Source organism: Myodes glareolus, chromosome 10, assembly GCF_982192425.1.
Source record: "Myodes glareolus chromosome 10, mMyoGla1.1, whole genome shotgun sequence".
Taxonomy (NCBI): Eukaryota; Metazoa; Chordata; class Mammalia; order Rodentia; family Cricetidae; genus Myodes; species Myodes glareolus.
In genome coordinates this window covers 1,346,966-1,368,724 of record NC_142035.1, presented here as the reverse complement: position 1 = coordinate 1,368,724, position 21,759 = coordinate 1,346,966, and the positions used below count along the sequence as shown (strand labels likewise).

The window sequence follows — 21,759 nt, the reverse complement described above, 5'->3', positions numbered from 1 at the left end:
AGAACAGGTTGGGGAGTAACAGTAGGGGAGTGGAAGCAGCTGCAACTCTGCCTCTGTTTGACCCTAGTGAGGCCTGAGTAAAAAAACTGCAGCTCAGAGCTTGCCCTCTCTTGAGGGACAGGACTGAGCTTTTGACCCATCCCACAAACGTTCATCAAGGGACTCAGTCAGCCTGGAGGTACAACTCCAACCAACTTCAGCCAGCACGTGGTAGGGTGTGGAGATTCTAAGGACAGTCCCAGCAGAATCTCCAGGGATGTCCCCACAGTACCTGATCCTGTGACCTGTAGACGACAGTGGCTTGCGAAGATGGAGAGCCTCACTTGCCATTCAACACTGCACTGTGACTCCGGAGCGGGGTGTATGTCTGCTGATATGGGTCTGAGGCCAGAGGTCATCTGCTAATATTCCCATCGTCTTGCAAATTGGGGTAAAAAAGGCTTTAGACAAAGACATATAGCTGATAATAGAAAGGCAGATAGTTTGTTAAAGGAGAAAAAAGATTTTAAACTTGGAAATGGGTTTGAGCTAGAGAGGTCAAGGCTCCAGAGAGATAGAGAGAGAGCAGGGCCATGTGATTTTTCTATGGGACATTTACATATTATTCATGTTTTCTTGGATGCGGTTTTGTCCAGGCCCTGGTCATAGGACTGCTCCTCAAACAAAGATGTTCCTGTTACCCCACAAAGTCACCAAAGTAAGGGCTCCATGGGGAAAACGAATTTCAAATCAGAGGCTCTCCTGGCATCTCCATCACTCAGGGAGTTACAAGGGATTTAGTCCTATGCCATGGACCGTGGCTGGAGACCAAATGCAGGTCTCTTTCCGGGGCACAGTACTGTGATGTGTCCCACAGTTTGGGACAGTACAGCCCATTGCAGTGAGGAAGGCATGCAGAATTCACAGCATCTAGCAGCTGCCTGCAATGTGGCTCTGAACTGGAGCTAGAAGATGCAAAGCTGGGACCCTCAAGCTCCCTCCAGCACCCAACCCCACCCCATCCAGAAGCTATCTACCTTACCTTACAAAGCACTACAACCTAAGGTCCCACAAGAGCTGGAAACACAACCACTAACTGGGGGTGATGTGTCCAAATACATGAGCCTGAGGGGACATTCCACACGAAAAGATAGTGGATGGGTGTCTTGATGACTGGGATGGGCTTGCAGCCATAAGAACCCCTCCCCCCATCCCTAAGGTGAAAAACCACCTCCACTGTAGTCAGGTGCTGGGGAGTCAGGGAGGCTGGGAGCATGGACCAGTTTGCAAAGTGCTGCTGCGGGCCCTGAGCTAGGTCAGGATGGTGGTGAGTGTTGACGTGGTAATCAACAGTAAGCAGAGATAGGACTGCAGCCATGAATCTCTGCAGCGGCTCGTTACTTCTGGAGATAAGAGCATGACACACAGACACCGTAAACGCCAGCCCACGGGCGAGCTATTCCACTCTTCAGTCTGCGCCGTATCTGAGGGCTGAGCTACCTTGGCAGGTTGGGGCATTCTAAAGTACTCTAGCCTAGTGTGAGGTGCCTTGGTGGTGGTGGCAGGTAGAACTTTGTGGCTCTGATGCTCCCCAAGAGACTCGCGGGAAGAAAGAATCAAAGAAGTAAGTATGTGGTCCCCAAGAGTCTGTTTTGATGAGCAATGATGTCCTTTATTGTTTTTGGAAGCAGTCATTTCCATGGGAAATGTTCCAGAAGTTTGCAGGTTTCTGCACCGGGCACATATTTGACTATTGCTTTGCAAACCTAACTCATGACTTTCCCTTATCACTGCCTGGTGTATCCCCCTCTGCCCATGTACCAAAGAGCCTGGTCAGACCTTCTATGCCATAGAAAGGCTGAGGAGTAGCAGACCACGGTGTCTGTCTGTGGCTTTGGTCACAGGTGGCAGAGTGGGTGACAGGGCCCGGAGCTCCAGCTCCGTTTCCAGCCATTCTGCCCTGAATGCTTCTCAAGACCAAGCTCGCTAGGTTCGTGCACTCATGGAGGTGTACGGCATTCACCTCTCCAAGGCTTGTCCAAAGTGTAATGAGACACCAGCATGTGGTCTCATCTCAGAAACAGTAACACACAAATGAGATGCATGAAAGCCAAGTAGTGTGGATGTGTGGGAGCTGATACTCAGGGCCACTCCCTGGTGTTCTCTCTGGGTAGCACCCACCTTCTTGTTGAAAGACTGTTTCTGTCAATACCGTGGCTGTCTCCCAGCTCCATGGGAAAGCAACAGTCCTTATTCACACAGTGCTACAACATCACCAGCACCAGCAGAATTGGTCGGAAGACTGATGAGTCACCCAACTGGGCTCTAATGACCTCAAGTGGCCTGGCGTCAACAGCAGAGAAGGATGGATTTGTATCGATGATGTTGATACATAGACTCAACCCTGCCTAGAGGAAGAACTGTTCCAACAGACTCCTGGAAGGTGACTGGAAGTCTCCCCTTCCCCAGTGTCCTGTCCCATAAGCTAACCCTGGTTTGCCTGGGTTGTTGGGACATGGTGGGCACTGCATTGTCTCTGTTATTAGTGGGGTTTGTGGTAGCTCACACGCCATCACCCCAATCTCAGAAGGTGTTAGAAACCACAGTTAGCCAGGTGGGTAGTCGCCTCTGCCTCTATGACTGACCCCAGTGAAGGTGTCCAGGAATGAATGCTGCCTGGACTTCCCTGGTAGAGGAAACAGGACTGTGTTAGATCTCTCTTGAACTCTGTCCTCAAGCCCCAAAGACCTGTCCATGTTATGGTGACGTGGCCTCTCTGTATGTGAAGGTAAGACTTGTGTGATTTGTCCCCAACTCCCTAACTATTTAACAAGTGACAGTTGTGATTGGCGTCCCTGAACCATAAAGATGATCCAATTTTAAGTATCAGGCAGAACCAACTACCTGGAACTCACACAATGTTGAGTCCAGGCAGGGTCCACACCATGGGCAGTGCAGAGCCAAGACTGCACCCACATTCCCGGTCTCTAGATCCCAGAGAAACCTAGCAATAGATGGGGTGGAGAGCAGAGAGTAAGGAGCAAGCGCAGCCAAAGAGCCTGACCAGAGGGTCCAGACCAGAGGGTCCAGACCTCCCTTTTCTTCCTTCCTCTGGAAGGCACGGGAGAGGCAGCCTGCGGGGTGAGCACCTGCATGTTATTTTTAGGGCAAGTTTTACACTCAATTATCCATGTTAACTCAACATAATTCATCCTCTGAAAAGAAAACATGCAAAAATTAGACATAGCAGCCTCTGAGCATTGCTTAGGTCAGGCTGAGCCAACAGAGAACCCAGTGTGTACTCTGAACAGTGGGACAAGGGAGTCTGCCTTCAGAAGCCAGTGTCTTCTATGGGGCTGCCATGGATGAACCTGCTGTGTCAAGGACAGTTGCCTGGCACCTTTGCCGTTTATTAATTTTTTTCCAGCACAGGGGACGGACTCAGTGCTCCTGCATACCAGACAAGTAGTCTGTTACTGAGCCATACCCCAGCAGGGCAAACCCTTGCTCAGCTGTCCTGCTCCAGCTCTCTGTCTTCTCAAGAGACTCAGTTTCTCCTGAAAGCAGACTTATGCCCCTTCCCTCATGATCCTGAGACCTCCAAACATATGCACTACCCAGAAGGCGAAGAATTAGCTGTTAATTCACAGAGGGTCTTCTTGGGACATATTGGTGCAAGTGACCAAAATCCAAGTCAAACCATGTTGAGAAAAACAGTTTACGTGACCAAAGAGTCCAAGGGGCCAGCTAGATTCGGACGGGGACCCAAACCAGGCCCAAGAAGTTACAGCTCCTTTTCACCCTGGAACTGGTTCCAAGAGATAAGAATCTCAAGGACCTAGGGGTCCCTGGATGATAAGGGACCCAGAAAGGAGTCCCAGAAAGGCCTGTGGTTGAGAACCAGAGGGTCTCCACAGTGAACTAAGTGTGTCTCCTCCAAATTAAATGTGAAAACCCCATGGAGGTACAGTTGGGGGTGTTTTGTGGGGTGAGTAGGCTGTGAGGGTTCACCTCATGCCAAGGGCTAGTGCTCCTGTACACACACTTATAAAACCCCTCATCCCTCCCACTAAGGACATAGCACCAAGCAGTAGTGGCATAGACTCTGTCTTGCCCTTGGAGTTGCAACCATTTATAAGCTACCATCTAACCTCATGTTAATGGCTACTCGTCCGGGATAAGACAGACTTCTCCTCTCCTACTGTGGGGCATTTTTTTTTGTCTTATGATTGCCACTATAAACAGATATCACCCATTGGAACCAAAGAAGAAAGAGGTGCCTGAAGGTGGACACCTTTTCCACATATCCTGAGCCATGCTGGAGGGGACAGAAGATGTAGGGACCCCTGGCAGATACTAATAAGAGCCATGACTCACTGTGTGGGTCGAGTTAGTGCCAGCACATAGTCCGGTCACCCCTCATATACCTCCAGGCCTCCAACAGCCACTGCCATCTGGATGCTATCTTCCTCTATCCCTGTCCCTGGCAGGACTGGTCCTTGGGGCTTCCTATCCCCTTCCCATCCCCACCCTTGATCCTCTCACCACCAGCATGGTCTGGAGCTGACAGGGGATGCTTTCTGCATCCCTTCATCTTGGGGCTCTCTCCTGGCAAGTGAAACAAGAGGTATCTGCCCTCCAGGATGGACAGAGGCAAAAACAGGGTGGGCCCTGAGCCCCCACTAGCCATTCATTCATTCATTCATCTATTCACGGGCTCTCCCAGCATAGCTGAAAACAGAATATGAGGGCCTTGGGGCTCATCATTGCTCTTCCGTGAGATCAGCATAGGAGCCCCCAGGGGAGCACCTCCTATCCACATCCCACCCTAGCCACGCCCTTCCCAGTCCCTGCCACACCTTCTCATCCACACCTGCTCTCACCCATGCACAGCCCCAGCCATGCACCCTCACGGCAGCAGTTCCTCCTCAGCCAATGGCTCTCCCCTGCTCCCTGTACTTTCCCTGGTATTGCTGCTGGACACTCCCACTCCGCCATGGAGCAGAGGGGGGCTAAGATAAGGGGCCATGTGGAAGAGTACGCTGTGTGTTAAGGGCAAAGCCCATCAGCTCCTTCATAATTTTTCACTCTTGTGGGGGGTTTTGAAACAGGGTGTCTTTGTGTGGCCTCGCCTGGCCTCGACCTCCTGGTCCTTCTGCCTTGACCTCCTGGGTACCGTTCCCAGCTTCAAAGCTTCTTTAGGAGCCTCAGTCTGACTGGAACGTGTGCTGGGTGCTTACTGGGCAAGAGCTCTGTGCCCTGTGTTTTCTGAGTGTCTGTTTCCTGACACTCTGAAACAAACCTCCCACAGATGCACCTGCCACCTTGCAGTTCTGCGATCACAGCCCAGAATGGGCCTCCCTGGTCTAGAACCAACATGTTAGGGAGTCTGGTCCCTTCTGGAGGCCTTATGGGCTCCCATGGTGGTTGGGGCAGTGACTTTCATAGCTGTTTTCTCCCTGACTCTCCCCCCCTTGTCCCCACATAGAGACTCTTCCTATTTGGGGTGTTCCTCTGATGGCCAGGGTAAATTCCTATGCTGGGCAGTTAGTAAGTAGCCACCTCACTGATCTTCTGGATGTCTGGAGCCCATCGTTTCGCTGACTGCATACACTGTCCCAAACGGATAGGGATAGTTCCATGAACACTAGGGAGCTGGCACCCCTACTCTACAGATGAGGAAACTGAGGCTCAGGGTACCTAGACTGACTCAGCAGAGGTCTCCAAGACTGAAGCCACTAGGTCAGATCTTAAACACTTTGTCTAACCACGTAGAGTAGATTGCCCAGGAAGCAGCACAGCCAAGGGGAGAAGCTTTTACTGGCACAGTAGAAAAAAACTAAAGAAGCTGGATATGGTGGTTCACGCCTGTAATTCTAGCACTTGGGATGTTAAGGCAGGAGGATTGCCATGAGTTCAAGCCCTGCTTGACTTACAGGATGATTTCAACTGTAGCCTGGGATACAGAGAAAGACCTTGTCAGAACTAAAAATAAGAATAAGAACAAAGTAATGACTTAAGGATTCAGCAGATGACCACAGGGGCCTCTCCTCTCTCTCTACTCTGGTGTTGTTCTGGGCAAAGTCAGTGCTCAGACCCCTGGGGGAGGGGCATGGGGTAAAGTGAAAAATCAGGGTCTCTAAGCAGGTGCCAAGGGCCTCAACAAGCCTATGTCTATGGACCAAGACTCTGGAAAACCCTGGGCTGGGGCTTATCACAGGATAAACATGTGTACATGCAGGCAGTGCACAGGAAGACTGGAGTGCTGGAGAACAGAGCACTGAACAAGAGAATCATAGCTGTCACAGAGCCATTGAGTTCAAGGGGCAGTGCTGTGGGATAGCGCTCTTGTACACTGTAAAGAATTGCCACTTGTATTGATTTAATAAAATGCTGATTGACCAGTAGTCAGGTAGGAAGTACAGGTGGGGTGACCAGACTAGGAGAATTCTGGGAAGAGGAAAGGCAGAGACGCAGTCACCAGCAGATGCAGAGGAAGCAAGATGAGACTGCCTCACCGAGTAAAGATACCAAGCCATGTGGCTAAGCATAGACAAGAACTATGGGTTAATTTAAATGGTAAGAGCTAGTTAACAATAAGCCTGAGCTAATGGGCCAAACAGTTTATACTTAACATAAGCCTCTGTGTTTTTATTTGGCTGCATGACTGGACAGGACAGAAACTTCTGTTAACAAGGCAGAGATGTCTTTGGGTGCATGAGAAGTCAGAAGAAAGTAAGCCAAACAGTCTTGGGTGCTCCCTTGTGGCAAGTCCTGATCAGGAGTGGGGAAGAGCGGGTCCACACTGCACACTCCAGGCAGACCTTGGGAGACATGCTGGTGCTGGCAGCCACAGAGCAGAACACGGCAGAAGCACATGGTTTAAATGGGCCTGTCGCAGGCAGTGGATGCTGGCTGAACCTCCTCAGGTTTGGACATTCTGGGTGCTTTAGCCACAGAATGCAAAGGATTTCTGGGTGACTTGGTGGGGGGTAGGAGAACTGAGGACCATCCTAGTAGGAAGACCTATGGGGTGACCAGCAAGGAGAGTAGCCAAAGGAAAGACCAAGGGGTAAACTATTGGATGGGGAGTACCAAAACTTTGTGTGCAACACACACACACACACACACACACACACACACACACACACACACACACACACAGAGCCTCCCTGAGCTAGCATCCCTACTTGGTTGGTTCTGAAAGTCCTCTGGACTACAGTTTAAAAAAAAAAAAACAGATGAGGCCCATCCTACTGACACACACCCCTCCCCCACTCCAAGAGGACTCTCAGACACCAAGGGAGGGTGACTTTCAGGCAAGTGAATATGACAGACAGCCACAGCAACATCCTGGGAAAGAGTCCCCAAAGGGAGAGGGTGTGGCACCTCCCTGCCTGGCTTCTCCTGCTGGCCTGCATTCAGATGGATTCTGTGAATGCTGGTGTTTTCTCGGAGTGACACTCTGTGTTATTTAAAGGCGGGCACTAAATTAAAGACACCCTCAGCAGCCTTCACAGAGACCACACCGTATGCACAGTACACACGAGGAAAACAGGTTCAATCCATTTATTTATCTTGTCGCCAGGGCAAAGCACAGCTAGGACTCCGGACCTCTTATACCCAAATTCTGTGACACCTCACCCCCACCAATACCCCTCTATGTCCTGGGGCCCTGTGGCAGCGTATCTCTTGCAGTTACACAGTGCACTCTCGGCAGTCACCCCACTTCCTCTCCTGGTGCTCCCCCCAGAATACAGCTTGTGACTCCAGAGAGCCGGCCAAGGCTGAAGGGTGGCCTGGACCTGCCAGAATCCCCAGAGAAGCTGTGAGCGTAGCCAGACCACGGAGGAGAGATGGGGGCTCTTCCCCACACGTGCACATGTGTTGCTCTATTTTTAAGATTCCTCCTTGGAAGGCAGCAGGCTTTGGAACATGTGCAGCTTCCAAACTGTGAGATGGAGCAGACAGCTCAGCTCTTCAGAGCATCCGTGCTGCCTGTTCCCGTGTCTACCTGCATCGACATCCCACCTGCTCACAGCCCCATAGGACACCAATTAATAATGATAACACAACCCAGGTAGGGTATGTACACCTGCAATGCCAACACTTAAGAGGCTGCGGCAGCTAGATCCCAAGTTCAAGGCCAGCCTCAGCATCTTTGGGAGACTCTGTCTCATAAACAAAAATTAAGGTTCAGAGAGATTGCTCAGAGGGTAAAGACACTTGCCCCAGAAACAGACAACCTAAATCTAATCTGCAGAACTCACAAACCAAAAAGAGAGGACTAACTCCCACTAACTGTGGCATGCATGTACCTGCACACACACACACACACACACACACACACACACACACACACACATACATACTATGGCACGCATGTGCCTGCACAAATACACACACACAAAATCAACTATATAAATAAAATGTTGTTCAGGAATGGTGATGCACACCTTTGATCCCAGCACAAGGAAACAGAGGTAGATAGATCGCTCTGATTTCGAGACCAGTCTGCTTTCCAAAGGGAGATTTATACTAGCAAGGCTGCACAGTGAGTCCTTGTCTCAAAACAATAGCAACCAAAATACACCTAAAAAATTTAATAAAGATAAGTAAATAAATGGGCCAGAGATGAGTTCAGTGGTAGAGTGCTTGGTCCTGTGTGAGGTCCTGGGTTCAATTCCCAGCACCATAAAAATAGAAAAGAAGCAACTAAATAAATGTTTGCTGAGTTTAGTGTCGGACCTTCAGGGGCTTCTTAGACAGTAATGACTGGTGCACTGTGGCTGGAAATGTACTTAACTTTTTAAAAGATTTTCTTTATTTTTAACTATGCATCTTGGTGTGAGAGTGAGGCGTGTGGACGTGAGCCAGACACCAGTGGAGGCCGGAGAATGTCAGACCCTCGGGAGCTGGAGTTACAGGTGGCTGCAAACCATCTTCGGTGGGTGATGGGAACTGAACTCCAGCCCTCTGCAATTAACAACGAGCCATCTCTTTGGTCCCTTATTTAACCCTTTGACTTTATTAAGAAGCCTTCTTGCCCAGCAGTGGTCTAGAGGCCAGAGGAAGAAGGCACGGCCTCTGATAGGACGATGGTCTGCTTTTTCTGGAGCCTATTGGACACGATACATAGGTGGCAGTGTTCTTGTCCAGCCGAGCTAAGTTGTGTGTCTCCTCATGCACTAAGTGGCAGCTGTGTCTGTCTGAGCAATGTTGGGGGACGTGTTTTCAAACCAAATAAGCAAAGATGCCGGCTCTTCGGAGGGTGCTGCCTGGAGCCTTTCATTTGGTGGCTCTTTGAACTTGACTTTCACACACAGATAACAGCTAAAAATTCCACAAAATGATGGGACTCAGTTTTGCCCATACCACACAAGGGACTTAAGAAGAAGAAATTACCTTGTTTTCTAGCTGTCTGGAAACCCAGAACCTGTCAAGAGACGTTGGCCCTTGGTGCAGAGGAGATGGGCCAGCTCTAGTCCAGAAAGTGTGTCCAGAGCAGGAGCAGCTGAGACTCCCCACAGCCTGCCCTGGTTTCCTGGTCTCAACAGCAGTAACTCATGCTTCGCTTGCCCACGCTTTGTGGGGCTTCAATTTGTCAGTGTGGGACCTGAACCCTTAGAATTATGGCCGGGTCACCTATGAACACTGCTGGATCCAGGCTTGACCTTCGCACAAGGAGCTCAATGACATGCTGTTTAGAGGGGGATCCTGTTCAGGAAGCATGGGTTGAAGACACAAACTTGCCATTAAAGGTTCTGCTTTTGAGTCTTCCTGGCTCAGGGCAGAAAGAACAATCCAGAAGGGCCCAGGGGCATGGTCACTGGGGAGCCTCCTGTGAGGGCCTGCACCATCCTTGTGCACAGCCAGACCTGGATGGCATTTTCCCAGCCGGTTTTAAGTAAATATCTTGTCATAATATTTGTGCTAAGTTGCCATTTATGATTTTTTAAAGCTTTGACACTATCGCAAAAAGAAAGCTTTGGAGACAAGGCCAGCTTAGCCAAAAGGTCAGGACTAGAAAACCAAACATGGGCTCGGGCTGCCTTTGAGATGGCTTCTACCGGGTGATGGCAGCTCCTGCTGCCAAGAGAATATACTGCTGTGGTCACTGGCTATGGCCCTCCTCTGGGGCAGCTCCCGATGGAGGAGGACAGATGGCAGTATTGGTGGTTGGTTCTGGGTGAGACCAAGTACAGCACTGGGCAGTGAGGTGTGGGCCTGATAGAGCCCAGGGCTGCACCAATTCTACTTGTTCTTAATAATAAAATCTCAGAGTCAGCTCTCAGGGGGTGAAAGCCGAAGGATCTGAGAAGCAGAGCGGCAGCCACTAGAGTTCTTACCTTTGCCCATGCTCAGACGAAAGGGGCAAGCCTCTTCTCAGACTGCGTCCCCACACTGGCTGCTGCTCAGCTGACGGCTTCAGACTAGGGCTATTACTTCCTAACCCTGTCACCCCCACTTGCTCTGCTCATTTAACTGGTGCCCAGTGTCTGTCTCATCCGGGGAAGTTTTCAAGCCCGCCTTACCCGTACAGTCGATGGGCAAACCATCAGTGCATATTTAGGTTTCCCTTCGGCAGAGAAAGGGGCTGAGGTTCAGGAAGGCAAAGACACTCGTCCAAATATTAAAGGTATGTTCAACCCCTGTAGCCTGCTGCACTGGTTTCTAGCAAGGGGACACAGTTGTTTCCTTTGAAGACCAAATGTTTGAACAGTGCTTTTCATGTGTGAGGATTCCTTAGTGAGAAGACCAACTTTTGTCCGAGCAGGCGAGACCAAAGCAGGTTGAGAGTATTAATTTGAGAGTCTCCCTGTTGGCTGAGCCTGGGTTTCAGGTCAAGTTTGGGTCCCTGGTTCGTGTCCTGTCTCTCATCACCCACTCAGGTTTCCTACTTCCAACACAGCAGACGCAGCCAGCTAGGTCCATGCAGGACTGCATTCCGTGAGCCTTCCCTCCTGCCCTGGGACTCTGCAGGATCCAGTAGAAGTTGTCTGGAAGAAGAGCATAGGAGAAGGGCCAAGAGGGCTAAGTGGAGAAATAGAGGCAGCGGCTCTGGGGCAAGCAAGATAGCAGCAAGTCTGGAAGCTCTTACTAGGACCCCTGCCTGGGAGGACAAGATGCAGAGCCATTGTTCCTTTGGTCCACGACAAGGGAAGGGTCCCCTGGGACAGGCTGAGCTGGGCTGAGTGCACAGGTGGCAATGTTTCCTGAAAGGATAGATACCTCTCTATGTCACCCACAAACCTGCCCTGCCCCTCTAAGCCCTAAAGTGACCAAATCTAGGTGACAGAAGGACCCATCAAACCCGAGGGCAGCAGAAGATCACGGGATTGCTTGAGCCCCGATGGAGAGCTTGGGCTACTCTGCCTTCCTGCTCTCTGCTTTCCCTCACCCAACCCTGCACAGGATAGAACCTCCCTGGGTGCTCATGGCACCCTGCAGGCACCCAGAAGGGAGGACACCCAGCCGGCTGTACAAAGACCCTGCCATGCTAGGAGGGTGCCGCCTCTTTCTCCGCCTTCCCGAGTATACCCCCATGGCCTTGATGGAGTTGGAGGCGATATGGGGATGCTTCCTTTTCGGGGTAGGAGAAGTTGGTACAAATGATGGGAGAAGAGAAGACTGTACTGCCCCGAGAGGTTGAAAGGAAAGGTCCAATATCCCCTCACTCTGCCGCACCCCATAAGGAATCCTGGTTCTCTGAGGTGCTCATCCCATCCCAGGTTGTTCCCAGTAGCATTCAGGGGCGACCGTCAGTCAGTACCCGGGTGGGGAGGGGACAGTGGCTGGGGCCGCCTCTCTGCCTTTCCAACACCCTCCTCCACTGCTGGGCGCGCCGCGCAGCCGCCAGCTCAGTGGAGGCGCGAGGAGCCCCGCAGGCTCCGGCGCAGCAGGAGGTGTGCGAAGTCGGGGTGCGGGGAGAGCTCGAAGCAGAAGAGGGAGAACGAGGGTGAGCACGCTGAGCAGTCGTGCGTGCGCTCCGCTCTGCGCCACAGGATCGCCCAACGAAGCACAAGCCAGCTGGGTCGCGGTCCTGAGGACGTTGCTGCCACTCAGGCGTGCAGAGAACCAACCACAGAATCTGGAGGTCGAAGCAGCCCCGAATCGGGGCAGTTTCGGGACTCGGAGGGTGCGGAGGAAAAGCGAAGCCAGAACGCAGATCCCAGACTCCGGAGGAGAAAGGGCAGTGGATCACGGTGCCGGCACGTCGCGAGCCCCAAAGCTCCCAGAATCGTCTGGATCGCGCGCTGCGCTTCGCAGCTGGACGGCACGCCCCCCTTAGCTTCCGCACCCTTCCCTCTGGGCGCCTCCTCACCTGACCCCGGAGGAACTTCCACCTGAAAAGGTGCAGGACAAAGCCAGGTACCCGGCGCCCACCATGCGTCTCAACAGCTCCGTGCCGCAGGACGCTCCTGGTGAACCCGGAGCCCAACCCTTCCCGCGATCGCAGTCAGGACTGGAGGCCATGCTCCTGGCGCTCGGCTTGGGCAATGGCTCTGGAAACACCTCGGAATCCGTCCTGGCAGCGCCCAACAGCGACCTGGACGTGAACACTGACATCTATTCCAAGGTGCTGGTGACCACTGTATACCTGGCGCTCTTTGTGGTGGGCACTGTGGGCAACTCAGTGACAGCCTTCACCCTGGCGCGGAAGAAGTCACTACAGAGTCTGCAGAGCACTGTGCACTACCACCTGGGCAGCCTGGCGCTGTCCGACCTGCTCATCCTGTTGCTGGCCATGCCTGTGGAGCTGTACAACTTCATCTGGGTGCACCATCCCTGGGCCTTTGGGGATGCAGGCTGCCGTGGCTACTATTTCCTGCGCGATGCCTGCACCTATGCCACAGCCCTTAATGTAGCCAGCCTGAGTGTGGAGCGGTATTTGGCCATCTGCCATCCCTTCAAGGCCAAGACCCTCATGTCCCGCAGCCGCACCAAGAAGTTCATCAGTGCTATATGGCTAGCCTCGGGGCTGCTAGCTGTGCCGATGCTCTTCACCATGGGCCTAAAGAACCGCAGTGCGGATGGCCAGCACCCCGGCGGCCTGGTGTGCACACCCATTGTGGACACAGCCACCGTCAAGGTCGTCATCCAGGTAAGAGTGTCTAAGTGGGGACTCAGGGCGATGCCACGTTAGAGGGCACACCAGGGCAGCCACTGTTCCTATCTGCCTGCTTCTTTCCCATTCAGCAGTGTCGCCTCAGGAGCCCCAGTGAGTCAAGGTACCAACTGGGGAGACACAACAGTGGTGCCCTGAGGAAAGAACTGTACCCCAGCAGCACTTTCTCCTCCCTTGTCCCCACGTAGGCCCCGGTGACATCATCCTGAGTGCTGCACACTGAAAGAGCTCAGCCAGGGTGCTCCCAGGAGGTGCTCCCAGGAGGGAGGGGGGCAGAACCTCCAGCAGCACATCCTTCTTTCCTCAACTTTTCTCCCCCAGCTGCCTGCCCCACCCTCCTTCCTCCCCTCCTGCTGAAGAGGGCTTGAGCCTCAACAGGGACTTCCCTGTATCTAATGTAAGTCTGAAGGTACTCTTAGGAGAGAGGGCTGGCATCAACCTTTCAAGAGATTACAGGATTGTCTGACCCCCCCCCATATCTGGCCCCCCAGTGCCTTCTGGCTGCCTCTCCTGGACCCAAACCCAGGAGTTGGAGCCTTGGTCATATTCTTAGCTGAGTTGCAGTTTTCCCATCTGAGAAATGAGGTGATCATAACATTGAGGAGGTCCCTAGGGACCTGAGAGGGGGTCACAGGACCCCAGGTGACAAAGCACTCGTAGGCAGTGCCCTTGTGACTGCTAGTGGTGATGTTCTTACAGAGCAGTCTAGAGTGTCTGGGTGTGGTAAGGCAAGGAAGTTCGAGGAGGATAGCCACAGGGGAAGCCAGAGCAGAAATAACACCTTAAGCCAGGCACGATAGTGCCAAACACTCCAGACTGGAGCAGGAGGCTTATAAGTTTGAGGCAAGCCTGGGCTACATAGTGAGACCCTGTCTGAAAAATAATTTTAAAAGAAAGAAAGAAAGAAAGAAAGAAAGAAAGAAAGAAAGAAAGAAAAGGGATGAAGGAAAGTTTTGAACAATTTCTTGACCCCAGTCCCTGGGCAATCGTGGAGGAACAGAGAGGGTTGCCCTTCACCCAAAATTGGGCAAAGAAGCCAGAGAATGGGAGGGTCTGCAGAGGGGCTCCTGCCATGTTAGAGGGGTCTCCATGGAAGCTAGCTGTCCCATACGTCTGTCACATTCCTCACCAGCCATCCACAGCCTCCCTTCCACAGTCTCCCACCAGGATTCCATAGTCACTTTGAAAGCCACATGGTCTGACCAGGTGCCACATAGAAACCAGCAATGCTGGGTGGGTTGTAATAGACCTTCAGACGCTGGGCAGTATTTAACTCAACAGATCATCTCTGATGTGGGCCATGGGACCAGAAACACACTTGTGCTACAAGTGTCTCTATACGGGGCCCCTCCTGAGATGCCACTCTTAGCAGGGTAAGTGCTCAGCTTCTCTCTCTATCAAGAGCCTGTGCGTTGAGACAAGCATGTTCTGTGTGGAAAACAGTGGCTAATCACAGGAGCTTCTTGCTCCCTTTGAGGCATGTTTCTTTCTTCAAGTTCCTGTCTTTGATCAACTTCGTAGGAAGGGGGCTTCTCAGGCCATAGCGCCTGTGGGCGGCAACCTCTCCAACTGCAGGACCTCAGCAAGGGGGCAAATACACCCATCCACATTGCCCTTTCTGAGGTTCCTGCCAGACCCCTGGTGGATCCACAGAACTTGAGACCTATGTGACAGTGTCTCCTACCTCCCAAAGCTCAGATGTCTGTGGCTTGGCCTTGCTTGGCAGCAGGGCCGACTTAACAGGGTCCTAGTCACTGCCCATCAGCAATGCTTCCTGAGCACCTACGCTTGGTCAGGCTCCCTTCTGTAGCTGACATGGTGTTGGCCCGAGTGTTTACTAAGTGTCTGCTGGCTGCCTTCATGGCCCCAGAGAACAGGGCTTCCACTTTTCCTTAGAAGATTCGGGCTCATTCTTGGAGCGACTGATTACAGTGTGTTCTCTGTCCATCTGACGTTAACAGCTGACCAGGCCGCTCTGGCTGGGAACACAACTCTTCTGGGTACTTGATGAGATCATTCCTCATCAGAGGCCTGGACCCTCTCCCTTCTCCTGCACCACTATCTACCATCTGAAGATGTGTTTTGCTTCCTGGGGTTGTGGGGTTTGTGGTATCCCCCAGGATGTCTGAGTACCTGAAGCAGAGCTGAGTGCATAGCCCCTGCTCCACTGAGTGTCCCCTGTCAGGGCTGGCCATCCCATGTCTCCATTGTCATGACCATATTTGGAAGTATGGATGCGCTGGCCTCTTTGCAAAACAGGGACATCCCCCTGCCTTAGCGCCTTCTGTGAGGACCGGCTACTCTGCACACTTTAAGGATTCCATCTTAAGCACTTGTAAATAGAAATTATTCAAAAATGAGCTGAAAGTTAGGTGGCAAACCTGAGCAATGAGAACAGTTACTGTTTGGAGATCAGGTGTTTGGAGGTATTAACAGGATGGATGGGGCTGGGCAGGCAGTGGGAGAAGCAAAAAAGCAGGAGAAGCCTGGTGCCCAGTTTCTCCCAAAGGCTCGAGACCTGGTTCCTACACCAGGGACAGGAGGAAGAGTTGGAGACTTGGGGACTTCATGGTGCCCAAGGGTTCCCCAAGACTGCCCAATCCTGAGCCCTATGTGGCCCTGATACCACCCAGGCCAGCTTCTCACTCTGACCTGTAACTGTCCTGCTCCTGCTGCCCGCTCTGACCCGCTCTATAACTGTCTTATAGTTCTCTGTTGCTGACCTTGAAGCCTGTACCCCAGACTACAGCTTATCTAGGTCCTGTGTCTGTATGTCCAGGGACCAGACATGTTCTGAATGTGAACACGTGGGGAAGAAGTGTGAGCCCATGGACTCTGTCCACCCTCAATCCACCATCCTCTCAGTTATCCTTGGACTGCCCTTTTCCGGTGAAAATGGGAGTATTTCTCTCGTAGTTGGACCTAACTTTAGATGCCGCAGCAGCGCTGGGTAGGGTATGTTTTCCTTCCCAGGGAGAGAAGAGGCTACAATCCATACAGGGAGGAGTGGTGCCTGCAACTGCTGCCTCACGTCTACAGCAGATCAATTGCAAGGTAGCATGGTGAGCACCCAGACAGCTCAGGGGTGACCAGGAAAGGAGAATCACTTTCACTCCACAAAGAAGAAAATTGGTTCCAATAGTTTACAGAAACGCAGTCTGGGCGAAAGGTCACAGGGGTGTGTGGGTGAAGCAATAGTAAGCATTGAGTATTGATCTCCTTTGTTTATATTTACAGTGTTTCATGATCAAAGTTTGCTTTTTAATTGCTCTATGTGTGTATGTGCTCGTGTGTGTGCACGCGCGTGCACATGCACATGTGTTTGCACACACTCAAGTGAAGGTACACACATGTGGAGCTCAGAAATACCTTTAGGAGTCCATTCTCTCCTTCCACTGTGAGGCCTGGGTGTCAAACACAGCTTGTCAGGTGTGTGTGGGGAGCAGTTTTACCCAACTGAACAATCTTGCCATCCTGATGACTAAAAGAGTTTTTTGTTTGTTTTGTTTTTTGGGACAGGGTTTCTCTGTGTTGCTCTGGCTGTTCTGGAGCTTGCTGTGTAGACCAGGCTGGCCTCAAACTCATAGAGATCTGCCTGCCTGTCTTGGCCTCCAGAGTGCTAGGATTAAAGGTGTGTGTGGCCATGCCCAGACTGATAATTGAAGATGATGATGATGGTGATGATGGTGATGATGGTGATGATGATGGTGGTGATGATGGTGGTGATGATGGTGGTGATGGTGATGATGATGGTGGTGATGATGATGGTGGTGATGATGGTGATGATGGTGATGATGATGGTGGTGATGATGGTGATGATGGTGATGATGATGGTGGTGGTTATGGTTATGCATATGTGAGGTTGCATGTGGCTGTACCCTGGAGCTGGACTTGCAGGACTGCGAGCCATCTAATGTGGGTGCTGGGAACCAAACTTCAGTCCTTTGGAAGAGCAGGAAGCATTCTTAATCACTGAGCCATCTCTCCAGTCTCTGACCAAAGCTTTTAAAGGCCCAACATGCTATATATTGTTGGATATAGTGGTACATATCCATAATCTCGGTTCTCAGGAGACTAAGACTGGGCTATATAGTAAAACCTGGTCAGAGAGGACTTGGGGGTGGGGTAGGGTAGAACTTGGTTTATGAAATTGGTGTTCAGACTATAGACTGTAACTGAGCATCGTGGATAAGATTCTGAGGCTCTGAGGAGCAAGGAAGACTGAGACGGTCTTTCAGGAGGAGGTAACACTCACATTGGAACAGGGTGACCTGGCCTTGTTGCTGGCCTGGCCTAGCAAGGCAGGACATGAAGAATAAAGACATGCAGGCAATCCAGTGGGGTCCGTACTGGGACCTTGCTTCTCAGAAAACAATGGGGGTAGGGCCATATATCCATGTTAATCAGGTGGCTTGAGAGAGCACTTGTTCAATGCGACCATCTGACTGTCAAGGGTCAATGTCTCTGGTAGATGAGCGGAGAGAAGGGAACATGAGTCCTGGGGAAGGAGCCTGCTCCACGGCAGCTCAGAGGCTGCACATGTCGCTCCTGTAGTATCCGGGTGCTGGGCTCTTAGGCCTCGTTCACCCTCAAGGCCTTCATCTGCCACCCTGTTGCGGGGTGTCAAAGGCAGTGAGGGTGTCCTCTGAGAAGAACCTCATGTCATAGTCTCAATATGTTGTCCTGGGCGGCAGAGACCTGTTGATGGAGTCTAATAATGTGACAGAGATGCTCCCATGGTCACGTTCAAACAGTGAGGTCTCTGGGTCAACCTGGCTTGGAGGGCTCTGCCATCATATCAGACTGCACCACAGGGCTGAAAGTCTGTCTATCTGTCTGCACTTCCTGAACCATAATTATACAACCTTGTATTCTTTTTTAGCTGTTTGTGTTTAAGGGGAGGAGAGATTCTCAAACCCTTTCTTCCCCACATTGCTATCAGTCAGTGTTTCATCACAGACACAGAAAGCAACCTAGAACAGGACTTTTGATCAGGTTGGCCAAGTTGAAAGTACCCTCTACCTTCTTCAAACCAGACACATGTGCCCATTGGAGGCCACTCTGTCAGTGCCAGGGCTGGCTTGGAAGGCAAACCAGACACAGTTGATGGTTTGGCAGATAGTCCAGCATCTGAGCCATCACTCAGGAATGGACAGTTTGGGGGCTGCCCACCCCAGGGCCACCCACCCCAGGGCCTCACTCCAGAGCGGGTTCAAATCTCCACTCTATAGATGTCAGCTACAGGACCCAGGGCACTTGGTTTCCTCACCTGCCAACAGTGATGAGTTAGTTTGTATTCTACACTTGAAACTGCCAGGGACTGGAGGCGCTTTCAATTCACAACATGCAGGATTCCCTTCACTTCAGGGAACACCAGCGATACAGCAGATTCACAGGCAGGCAAGGCTCTTTCTAGAACAGCAAAACACAAGGTGCTATTACTCCCAGGATGCTTTCTTTACTGGAGCCTGAGAGCAGTTCTATCATTCATCTTTGACACTCCACACGGTTCACATGACCCTAGGTCAGGGAACACAGCCAGCTGGCCAGCACCTATGCACCTCCTTTGAGAGATACCTGCTGTCTGAGGCAGAGTCCAGGACCAGGTCTCTCCAGTAGCTTCTTCTGAGGAATCGCCCTCTGAGAATGTGGAGGCGTTAAGATCGGGGACACAGCTTGGTAGGTCAAAGATCTCTCGTAGGCTGCCAGGAAGTGGTGTGCAGGGTCAGGGCAGAGGAAAGGACATCACAGAGGGTCTGGGGCAGCCCTGTGCTGTGTGTGCCTGAGGAACTGGGAGGAAGCTGGGGTGGCTGGAGCCATGAGCATTAGTGGACAGACGATGCTGTGGCTTTCACTCCAGGAAATGAGCAGCGGCCAGCTTCCCAGCACAACAGTATGGAGTCATAATGCTTTAAGAGTATAGATCTGTCTTCCTGCCTCTCAGGAAACAACGTTGGGAGCAGTGAGGAAACAGCTACCTTAGTCCATTATTCCAGAGAGCGGCTTAGACTGGGGCTGGAGAGAGCAAGCAAAGGCCTGATGCCAGATCCATACTCGCTTGCTCTCTCACTCTCTCTCTCTCTCCTCTCTCTCTCTCTCTCTCTCTCTCTCTCTCTCCCTCTTTTCTCTTCCTCCTCCTCTCCTTCCCCCCTCTCTCATTCTCTCTCTCTTCCCCTTTCCTCTTCCTCCTCCTCTTCTTTTCTCTCTCTCTCTCTCTCTCTCTCTCTCTCTCTCTCTCTCTCTCTCTCCCACATGGCAGCTCACAACAGTCTGCAACTCCAGTTCCAGGGGATCTGACACCCTCACACAGACACACGTGCCAGCAAAACACCAATCTCACACAGACACACATGCCAGCAAAACACCAATGCAAATAAAATAAAAATAAATAAATTTTTTTAAGAAAAAAGAATCAACTTCCCAAACTAGAGGAATGGCTCAGTGGCTAGGAGCGCTGGCTGCACTTCCAGAGTCCTGAGCACCCGTTCGCAGCACCCGCAGAACCACACACCAGGACCTATAACTCAATCCCAGGGGATCGGACTTGGCCTCTGGACTCCCTGGGCAGGGCATGCGCCGTGAGGGAGTGGCGCACAGGCATACGTTTACCAGACGCTCCTACACACAGTGTCTTCCAGTTTCCATGCTGTGTCTCCAATTTAATTTATATTAATTTTTCTTTTCTTAAGTCTGCTTCTCTTGAGTTTAATTTGTTCTTCCCCTGAACCGATGGGACTGCTTTTCTTTTTTGTGTTTCTAAAACAGGATCTCCCTCTGTAGCCCAGGCTAGCTTTACGTTTTCAGCAATCCTCCTGCTTTATCCCCGCATTTCAGTGTAGCCGCCATGCATGGTTTGTTAGCCTAGACTTCTTATAGTAAAAACTTAGACTGTTGCTTTAAGAACTTCATTATGTAATATTGTTGTTGGTGTTGTTTTGAGACAGGGTTTCTCTGTGTAGCCCTTGTTTTTCCTGGAACCCATTCTGTAGACCAGGCTGGCCTCTAACTCAGAGGTCCACCTGCCTCTGACTCCTGAGAGCTGGGATTAAAGGTGTATGCTATCACATCCAGCATGAACTTCATTATTTAATAAGTAAACAATTAATGCTACAAAATTCTTCTGAAGTGCTGTTTTGGTAGCATCTCGAGGTTTAGGTTTGTTTGTTGTTGTTGTGGTTGAGAGTTTCCTTTCTCACTGAAATAGTTTCTTATTTTCATTAAGACCCCCCTTCGACTTCTGGGCTGTTTAGAAGTGGTTTTTACTCTAGAGGCTTTGAGGTCTTTCCAGATGCCATCGTACTATATCCATTTATAACTCAATTCCATTGTTTTTTGAGAATATACTCATATGGTGTAAATTTAGTTTGTTAGAGACTGTTCTACCCAAGCTAATAGTCTACACTGGTAGATATTGCAGGAAACAGAGGTAGGATGTTCTGTTAGCAGCAGATTATTATGTAAGCACTGATGCTTTTAACTGGTATTTAATTTACCTCTAAAGTTTCAGTGGGTCTTGTCATACAGTCTTTCTCTTTTATGAGCTCTTATCTTCCCATTCATTTCAGAGAGTTCTGTACTACAAGGAACACGGTCAGATGCTTGCTTTCTGCTGTTGTTTTTATCTTGACGTAAGAGCTTACGGTATAGCCCAGGCTATCCTGAACGTATACCCTCCTGCCCCACCTTCCCAAGCGCTGGGATACTACCATGTGTGCCTGAGTGCCTGCTACAGCCTCGATAGTTCTTTCCTTTGGGCCACCTGTTACCGAACTTTTAGGTTTTTCTGCGGTCATCGGAGACATTGCGGTTCCCTCTTCCGATTCTTAGTTTCGTGCACAAAAGAATTTAAGAACGGATTCAAACAGAAGCTCAAGAACGGTTTTATTAAAGTTTAAAAAGAAAAACTTCCAGGCCAGGTGCCATATAAATCTCAGCAGCTGTCTGAAGAAGCGTGGAGGGGAAAAGACATTTAAGCTGCCATGGGGGCCAGACACACGGCAGACACACGGTCACAGAAAGGGGGTCGGTGGGGGGCACTTTAGAGAAAGAGTAAAGGAGCCCAAAGTATCAGAAAACATATACAGGTTCTGGCCAGCACGTGAAAGAAACAGAAAAGGCTGGGGGAGGGGTCCCGTTTGGATTCAGGCGCCAGAAAAGTGAGACAACACAGCTGGACCTCATGGGGAATCAGGGACTGCCCTGGGGAATTCTGGAAGCAGAGAGTATAGTCTTCTCTGAAAAGGGAAATCGTTCCCCTACCTCTTTAGCATAGTTTAAGGTGAGCCCACCTTCCTAAATTGATTGACCAGGCCCAGCTTGAAGGTTAGGTCTTCACTCAGGCCAGAGATTCTAGTCTCTTGGCCAGAAAGACTTTTTGTTTCTGCCTTTGTTTTCCTTAGCGGGCTGTTATTGTGGCTGTCACAATCCCATGGATGGATCTAATGATTGTCTTTGTCTTTGGAGTGAGTTGTATTCCTGGAGCTTTTTTGTTGTTGTTGTTGTTTTTCAAGACAGGGATTCTCTGTAGTTTTGGAGCCTGTCTTGGAACTCTCTCTGTAGACCAGGCTGGCCTCCAGCTCACAGAGATCCGCCTGCCTCTGCCTTCTGAGTGCTGGGATTAAAGGTGCCCGACTTATTTTATGAGTATTGGT

The 21,759-nt window shown here is 51.0% G+C and overlaps 1 protein-coding gene across 1 annotated transcript in view; it reads left to right on the top strand.

The window, feature by feature from the left end:
* Positions 1-11,857: 11,857 nt before the first annotated feature.
* Ntsr1 (neurotensin receptor 1) overlaps positions 11,858-21,759 on the top strand; it is a 44,182-nt gene continuing 34,280 nt past the window's right edge. The window contains exon 1 of the mRNA XM_048441297.2: positions 11,858-13,084. Coding sequence (XP_048297254.2) covers positions 12,368-13,084 — 717 coding nt within the window. The 5' untranslated portion in view covers positions 11,858-12,367. The remainder of the gene's footprint in view (positions 13,085-21,759) is intronic.